Here is an 8,909-nt window from a genome sequence, read left to right as displayed (position 1 = left end):
TGATCGTCATTTGATGGGCCATATACCTACTCATTGAAAAAAGAACAACCACAATCAAGCGTGGGGAGAATTATTTCCAACGGAGTTTAGAAAAATCGACCTTATTATTGCTGAACTGTGATCGTTATTTGGATGGACCATAGACTGATTGTCAGAAAACGACAATCACACGACGATTGTCATCATTCAAAGAAAAATCGATCTTATTATTACGACATTGTGATCGTTATTTGCATACCATAGACTGTTAAAAAACTGTGGCGTGTGTCTTCTTTGTGAATTGTGAATCAATATGAGACCCATACAAAAAACGATCACAGGATAGTAATAATAAAGTCGATTTTTCTTTTAAGTTATAATTGAGGAAAGATTGAAGAGAAAGATTGAAGTGACAGGGCTTATATTCATATCATTTGTCTACATGTATAATGATCTTCATGGCGTCGCCGCTGTGCGCAAGCGCAAGTGCTTCCCGCGTGTGTTGTATGTTGAAGTGGTGCGTGATGAACGACTTGAGGGCGATGGCGCCGCTTGATACTGCCGCCAGCGCCGCTGGATACCTGGATCATAATTATACTTGTTTGTTATTAAACATAACATAAGCTTACAACTATATACAGGGTGTGACAGGGCTCTCAAATTATGGGAGTTTTCAACGATTGAAAACGTTTTATTTGGGGTTTAAAACAGCAACATTAGGTTTAAAACGTTTTAAATCGGTTGTTTTACATCTAAAGTCAGGATCGTAGTCAGTCGAATTCCGTTTGCTCTGCCTACCCCAAAGAGAAATAGGCGTGATCTTATGCATGTGTTATGTCTTTCAATTTTTTTACATTTTTCCTCACCTTATGGTTGTCTGGAAGAAATCGCTTTAAGCGACCATTTGCCATGTACTTAATAAAGTGTATTTGTATTGTATGCAACTTACGTGTTGACGATCCTATAGGAACCCCTAATGTCGACTTCCCGTAGTAACGCTTGCGACAGCGGCACCTCGACCACAGCATCAGCTATCCCCACCACTAACACCACTCCCGCTGTTTTTGTCACCTGAAACAACATTTAAGCGCGCGTTACACGCAATGCGATTAACGCACATATTATTTTATATCAGCTAAGAACTGCACTTGTCGCTGCGTCAACCGCGTAAAACAATGGTTTGTAGTTACATTACCTGATTTGAAATGATGTGCGTTAATCGCATTGCGTGTAACGCAGCGTTTATCGCGAGAATGAGCATACCTGGTTTTCTTATACAATGATTCTTCTGATTCAGCGGAGCTGTGCGGAGATGTGCAGGAATCGACCAATCACCGTGAGGGAGAAAGTGACAGAGCGTCTTGGTTTTTCGCTCTCTCGAACGCTGTGATTGGTCAAATCCGCACATCTCCGCTCTTCTTCGCCCATCACCGCGTCAGTAAAAAACCCGGCCTAAGTGCGAGCGAACCGCTCTTCCCCTTAGTCCTATGCGGCTTACGGCCATTCAAGACTAAAGATGACTAAAGTTAGACCCAGAGGGGGTAAGGTCGCCGGCGATACAAATTGGAGCGGGGCGGAGTTACCTTTCTGTACGTCATATTATTCTTAATTATATGCCTACACCCTGTCGACGTCGTGGATCCACGTAAGTCACACGGTAGAAAACAATGGAGATGGATATAATGTCCAGTCATGAGCAATATAATGTACCCACTTTAGGACTCTGTCGCACTAACATATTTGACATTTATTATTATTATTATTAACTCAGGCAGGCAGTTTTCACTGATAAGTGCCTGTATTCAACTAAAATAATTAATAATAATTAAATAACTAATTAGTAATTTAGTGAGACATACAGTTCTATTTGTTAAATAAGTTAATGTGACATGGTACCAAAGTGTATACATATTAATGCTCGTGACCGTCCATCATGTGGAAGTAGACAGTGGCCAGGATGACAAGTAGTTAAAAGCATTCTGTTTGAGGTTAATCAACCCCAAGCTCGTAATGGTGCAGAGAACGTTGCTTCTATATATACTTAGTTTTCATAGTAAATTAACGGCATCTGTGGTCCAGTGGTTGAGCGTTGGGCTCACGATCCGGAGCTCCCGGGTTCGAATCCCGGTGGGGACATATCACAAAAATCACTTTGTGATCCCTAGTTTGCTTAGGACATTACAGGCTTATCACCTGATTGTCCGAAAGTAAGATGATCCGTGCTTCGGAAGGCACGTTACGCCGTTGGTCCCGGTTAGGTACTACTTACTGATGTGAGTAATCATTACATGAGCCATGTCAGGGGCCTTTGGCGGCTCAATAATAATCCTGACACCAGGGTTGCTGAAGTTTTGGTAATCCACCTCACCTCGTGTGGGTTCCACACGATAGAAGAAGAAGATAGTAATTTTTTGCATTTAAGTAGTAAGGCCTTAAGTTCTTTTAAAATGCATTGTTTATGTGACATGCAACAAATAAATAAATAAATTGTCTGAAAAGCTAGGCCTTACGAGGTTAAAACTTATCTTTTACACTTACCAGCATAGCGATCCTCTGCGCAGACGCATACCCACATGCGTCAAACGTGACGTCAGGCCGGCAGCCCAGCGCGCCTACTATCTGATCCACCACTTCCTCATCGGAAGAGTCCTTTTTCAGCAGTAGAGTGTGGTCTGCTGCCAGCTGCTTGGCTGTGTCCAGCCGGGATTGGACCACGTCTGAGAAGTTCAAAAGCACACTCCATACAAAAAAAAACGCGTATAAGTGCGTATATTCTGTGGCTGCCTAATATCAGTTCCTAGACAGTTAATCCCATGCATTCACATCTCCTACCTAAATAATCACTGATCTCCGTGGTCTAGTGGTTGAGCGCTGGGCTCACGATCCGGAGGTCCTGGGTTCGATTCCCGGTAAGGACATATAACAAAAATTACTGTGTGGTCCTTAGTTTGTTTAGGACATTACAGGCTGATCACCTGATTGTCCGAAAGTAAGATGATCCGTGCGTCGGAAGGGTCGTTAAGCCGCTGGTCCCTGTTACTACTGATGGAAGTAGACGTTACATGAGCCATGTCAGGGGCCTTTGGCGGCTTCATAGTAACCCTGACACCAGGGTCGAGGGTGATACTCCACATCACAACCCACACGATAGGAGTAGAATAAAAACAAAGACCGGGCCCTTTACAATAGATCGGGAAATATCTGGAAAGAAGAGTTCAGAACGTCGCTCGGGGAGGCAACTATCTTGCACCTTGTAAATACTGACCGGTAATAAGAATCTTGCTAGCCCCCATAGCCTTAGCAGTCATGGCACAAAGCACGCCGATGGGCCCGCCTCCCAGGATGGCAATGTTGGCACCAACTCTGATCCCGGCGCGGTTGCACGCGTGCATCGCGATCGCTAGCGGCTGCACGGCTGCGCCTTCTTCCATGCTCAGGTTTTCTGGTATCCTGGTAAAAAGAATATTCAGGTTTTATGAGCACTATTACTATTTGTTTGTTGGGGGAAAACCAAGAAGAGCTTACATGGAACAGATTAAAGAAAAGGTTAACGTCGTGTCTTATAGGGAAGTCAACGAATTGGCCTTTGATAGACTGGAATGGAAAATGCTACACCGACAAGAGCGTGGCTCTTAATGATGATGATGATTACTATTTGTGTTTGATTGGCTACGTAGTAGGTATATTGTTAAAGGATAGATACGTCGAAGAAGAATTTTGTGTGATGCGCTTTCTTTTTATGACTATATGGGGTCAGAGGTACATCCATCGCAAGATGAACTAAGTACCCACAGCGTACCGGTTCCCGTGACCTATGTTAGACCAACGTGACAGGTGAGCCGTAAGTTGTTGGTGTAAGTCCGGTACCAGAGTACGGCGCTCCTAGTTTGTGAACCAAGCCAGTGTACCATAGGACCACAGTGAGTCTTGGATCCAAAGTGAATCAATGAAGAGACAATCTTCATGAGAACTACTGACGGAATGCTTCAGTCCGTAGGTACTTATTTTTCTTACCATTTGACAAAACTTGAGTTTTACATTTATCATTGTTTCTTTATTTTTCCATGAGAAGTACAGTCATGACCAATATTATGTACCCACTTTAGGACTCTGTCGTACTAACATATTTGACATTTAGTGAGACTTACAGTTCAATTTGTCAAAAAAGTTAATGTGACATGGTACTAAAGTGTACACATATTAATGCTCGAGACCGTACAACCAACTCACTTGTGACAGAAGTCAGCGACATGGGTGTAGTAGTGACAGAGGTTCCCCGGCGCGCCCATGGACGAGCAGTAGTGAGGCTTCACACACAGGTTGTATCTACCCTGTTTGCAGTACTCGCAACGGCGGCACGGCTGCGTCGGCTCTATGGCTACACGGTGGCCTACTTTTAGGTTCGTCACGTTTTCGCCAACCTGAAAATAAACCAGTCAGAATTTCAGATATTTCATTACATCCGCCGACTACGAATATGTCAGGGGTTCGTTTAGGGTTGCATCGATTGTGGAAAAGGTGAAAGAAAGCCGGTTGCGATGGTACGCCATATCCTGAGACGCGAAGACGATCACTTAAGAAGGCCTTAAACTGATCGACCGCGTGGAAGAGGCCGACCGCCTTCTACCTGATGGTCAAATATGCAGAAAGAGATTCGAGTGGAAAATCTGAGTACAGAGACAAGCCAGAACAGAGTTCTCTGGCGCCAGCTAAACTGGGAAGAAGGGTGGACAAAGAAGAGAGAGCATTACATCCGCCGACGGCCTGCCTTGGAATTAGTCTTTTGTGGGCACTGATGTAGCTCGCAAACCTCATCTTTGCCTCGAAGGTATGGTTACAGATTGCACAGTGCAGTTGGCCACTGTTGTGGTAGGTATAATTGTAGGTAGACTTTCGCTGGGTCTTCTTGGCAAGGCGTTTCGCATGTAGGTCTTCAAAGCGTCAGGCATATCCAGTAAGTAAGACATCCGACACATTTTAGCTAATCTCTTCCACATATTTTCACACTTTCACGGACATTGAATCCTGACACCAAACGGTAATGAGTCGTAGAGCTCCGCACCCACAACATAGAAGAAGTGTAGTGATACTGCATTTGCGAAGTACCCATACCTTAACAACAGTGCCAGCCCCCTCGTGTCCCATGACGAACGGTTCTGTGATGACGTCATGACCGCAACGGCCCGTCGTGTAGATTTTCACGTCCGACCCGCAGATTCCCACGCAGGACATCTTTATTAGCACCTCTGGACCGAAGGAATTAGAAGTAAACATAACATTAAGCAGTAGTTGATGAGGTACTTTCCAGAGTTACGTTCCCTAATAAAAATATAGATAGCACTGCTCAACGATGCTTTCAATCCTTCCAATTTCATGGATTTCAGACATAGGTATGCATCTTTTATCTTTGTTTTTGAGTATAAAATGATGACCTTCGTTATTACACCCACGCACAAAGATAATCGTCCAATCATTATTATTATGACCAAAATATCTGCTTGTGCCATTAAGTAAGTATCTAAGTATTAAATACTTATGAACCCAAGCTATGAGAAAATAGGTACCTAATTATGACGTAGGAGTTAAACAGCGCCATCTATTTTGTTTGGGAATGTAGCTTGGAATGTCGCTCATCGTAGCAAAATCTTGGATTGTTAACGCGTCGGAAGGTCCAGGATGATATGGTTGGACAACTTCAAGGACTGGACGAATGTGGCGACAGTCGAAGAGCTACTCCATGTGGCTAGGGAGAGACACAATCCATGAGCTGATCGCCAACCTCCAGTAAAGGAAAAGCGCGCCAAAAAGATCATTGTGCTGGTGGTAGACTTTGGTAGTGACACACCATCCAGATACAACCATGTTGCCAAGTGACGTATCTCATCTTAAGAAGTCATAAACCACTATATCTCTTGAAGGTGTATTATCACATTCCCGAGAAATACGTTACAGAGATATGTGACCTAACCTGTATTGGGCCGGTTTTCTCTGCGCGGGTTGGAAGGTCAGACAGGCAGTCGCGTCTATAGAAAACCGGACCTATCAAATCTTCGGGTTAGGTAAGCGGGCCCCGTTATAAGGGCATAGCGCTACGGAAATGGTGAAACGGTAGTAATAAGTATACTGGTTAAAAACGCCACATCGAAGCAATTCATTAAGAAAGCAATATTGCTATTTGACATTTGTTTGCATTGCGCACTTACTTTTATATGCGCAAATGTCAAATTGCAATATTGCTTTCTTAATGAATTGCTTCGATGTGGCGTTTTTAACCAGTATACTTATTATTACCGTTTCGATTTTATACTCACCGTCTTCGTTCATTTGAGGCATCGGCCATTTTTCCTGAAATAACGAAATAAGTTCAGTGAGTGGTATAATGTTTAAAAAGGAAGATGATTTCATGCTTCGAGGGCACGCGGCTATTTGCCGTAAGAAACACCTGTATGGTAGAGTACAATAATAAATATTTAGTAAGTATATAATCATATTCTGTTAGCAGAAAATAAATCTTATTTAAGTTAGTAGCAGGTAACAGACACGCACTCTTAAACATTTTATTTCACAAAGGTGGTCAGCCGGGTCTGCTTGACAACCCCGCCAAAAGTAACTGCTTTGACCAGTTGGAAACTACCTCGTATACATAAGTATACTGTTTATACTTGGTATATATGCAGAAGCCCCCTCATGAACATAGGTATCATCATCATCAGCCCATTAACGTCCCCGCTGCTGGGGCACGGGCCTTTCCTATGGATGGATAGGGAGATCGGGCCTTAAACCATCACGCGGGCCCAGTGCGGATTGATGGTTATTAACGACTGCTAATGCAGCCGGGACCAACGGCTTAACGTGCCTTTCGAAGCACGGAGGAGCTCGAGATGAAAACTTCTTTTTTGTGGTCACCCATCCTATGACCGGCCTTTGCGAAAGTTGCTTTACTTCAACAATCGCAGACCGAGCACGTTAACCGCTGCGCCACCGAGCTCCTCATACATAGGTATGATGCTACGAGTATGTTATGCATGTAAGTAAATACTTACTCTAAATAAACCCATAGTAAGTGAAGGTACTTACAATTCTGACGTCATTGGGCCCATGAATCACAGCTGCGAAATTTTCCGCCATCTTTCACTTCCAATATACAATCGTACACTACTTTAAATCAAATGTAACATCAAGAGTTATGTAAGTAATTTCGTTATTTTTAAACAAATACAGATAAACTTTATTTTATGACCTGTAAACAATAGGATGATAAGATTAAATTTCTTACGAACAAAATATTTATGTTTGACATGTTACTTATCTGTTTATCAGATGTGGCCATGTAGTAGGTACACGGGCTTGCATCCCAAACGGGAAGCGTTGGTTCGAACCCTTGGTACTTACTGGTTGTGACATTTAAACCCACCCGGACTTACGAGCGGTATAAGAGGCGCAACGCGCCTGCGCGCCTTTACAAGATTACAGCAACGGATCTGCGCGCTCCTCGCTACGAGGATACTGCGACGATCTCGGCGGTACAGTTGACAACACCCTTTTTCTATTATTCTCATAAAAACAATAAGTAATTACCAGTTTTAGAGTCCGTATCGTTTTATTATAACACCAGAGTAAATAACCCTTCAAAGTGATAGGGCTCTAGTCTCCAATACACTTACCTACAAAAAAATAAAATAAGAAGGATGGTTAATGAATGGGAGTAAGGCAGTTTTAAAAAATAAGAAAGGCTAGGCTAGGGTGGCATGTCAGGGTTAGAGAGGATAAGGCAAAAAGTGTGCGTTTTATTGCTGTATTCCGCATATATTGCCAGTCATCATCACCAGCCCATTAACGTCCCCACTGCTGGCGCACGGGCCTTCCCTATGGATGGATAGGGAGATCGGGCCTTAAACCACCACGCGGGCCCAGTGCGGATTGGTGGTTATTAACGACTGCTAATGCAGCCGGGACCAACGGCTTAACGTGCCTTCCGAAGCACGGTGGAGCTCGAGATTAAAACTTTTTTTTGTGGTCACCCATCCTATGACCGGCCTTTGCGAAAGTTGCTAAACTTCAACAATCGCAGACGAGCGCGTTTACCGCTGCGCCACCGAGCTATTGCCAGTAAGTTTTTATATTTTTCTTTAAGAACTAGGTAAGTAATACATTTTGTAACCAGCGAGCCTAGCACCGTAAGCACGCGACGCTTTCTCGCCGCGACAGAGACCATCTGTCTCTTTCTGTGCAGTACTGTGAGAGAGTGACGGGTGACGTCGAGGCGAGAAAGAGTCGCGCGCTTACGGTGCTAAGCCCGCAGGTAATGCAGTGTAAATGGTTCCCGAGTAGTTTCAACCGGCCCAACCTGGCGTACAAGATACTGGGAAGGAACCCAAGAGCATCAACCAGGAGGTTGCCAAGATCAAGGAGAAGTTCTTCAGATTGGTTTTTATTTTTATTAACATACATACATACATAAACTCACGCCTATTTCCGACCGGGGTAAGCAGAGACAATATAATTCCATTTGCTTCAATTCTGACACACTATTAACTGACACACTATTTTTATTAACTGACTTCAAAAAAAGAAGGAGGTCCTCAATTCGTCGGCATGGAATGTGCGGGGTGTGGTAATGGGTAGGATAGGTAGGTAAATAAACGTTACTTACTTATGTAAAATGAAAAAGTACTGGAAAGAGTAGAAGAAAAAAGAACCATAATAAAGAATATAGAGAACCGGAGAGGAAATATGATTGGCTACGTGATACAAAACGATTCGTTTATAAAAAAAAACATCATAGAAGGTAAAATTGAAGGAAAGAGAGGTAGGGGTAGACCTAGGAGAATATTTACGAAACAAATGAAAGAGAAGGTGCAGGTCGTGTCGTATCAGGAGGTGAAGGATTTGGCGGGAAGAAGACAGGAATGGCGATTACTCCACCGACA

The 8,909-nt window shown here is 43.4% G+C and overlaps 1 protein-coding gene across 1 annotated transcript; it reads right to left on the bottom strand.

The window, feature by feature from the left end:
- Positions 1-383: 383 nt before the first annotated feature.
- Positions 384-8,808, bottom strand: LOC126370707 (sorbitol dehydrogenase-like). The gene is made up of 8 exons (XM_050015721.1): positions 7,057-8,808; positions 6,291-6,324; positions 5,092-5,225; positions 4,210-4,400; positions 3,245-3,429; positions 2,518-2,696; positions 929-1,050; positions 384-560 (listed from the first exon to the last, which is right to left on the bottom strand). The coding sequence occupies exons 1-8, from the start codon at positions 7,105-7,107 to the stop codon at positions 410-412; spliced, it is 1,047 nt and encodes a 348-aa protein (XP_049871678.1). The 5' UTR covers positions 7,108-8,808; the 3' UTR covers positions 384-409.
- Positions 8,809-8,909: the final 101 nt, after the last annotated feature.

This window comes from Pectinophora gossypiella, chromosome 11, assembly GCF_024362695.1.
Source record: "Pectinophora gossypiella chromosome 11, ilPecGoss1.1, whole genome shotgun sequence".
Taxonomy (NCBI): Eukaryota; Metazoa; Arthropoda; class Insecta; order Lepidoptera; family Gelechiidae; genus Pectinophora; species Pectinophora gossypiella.
This window is presented reverse-complemented; position numbering and strand designations above follow the sequence as displayed.

Coding starts and splice junctions, on each gene's coding strand:
- LOC126370707 (XM_050015721.1), bottom strand. CDS start 7,107: ATGGCGGAAAATTTCGCAGCTGTGATTCATGGGCCCAATGACGTCAGA. Junction 1,051..2,517: donor CGCAGAGGATCGCTATGCTG/GTAAGTGTAAAA, acceptor ATGTTGTTTCAG/GTGACAAAAACAGCGGGAGT. Junction 561..928: donor TCCTATAGGATCGTCAACAC/GTAAGTTGCATA, acceptor ATTATGATCCAG/GTATCCAGCGGCGCTGGCGG.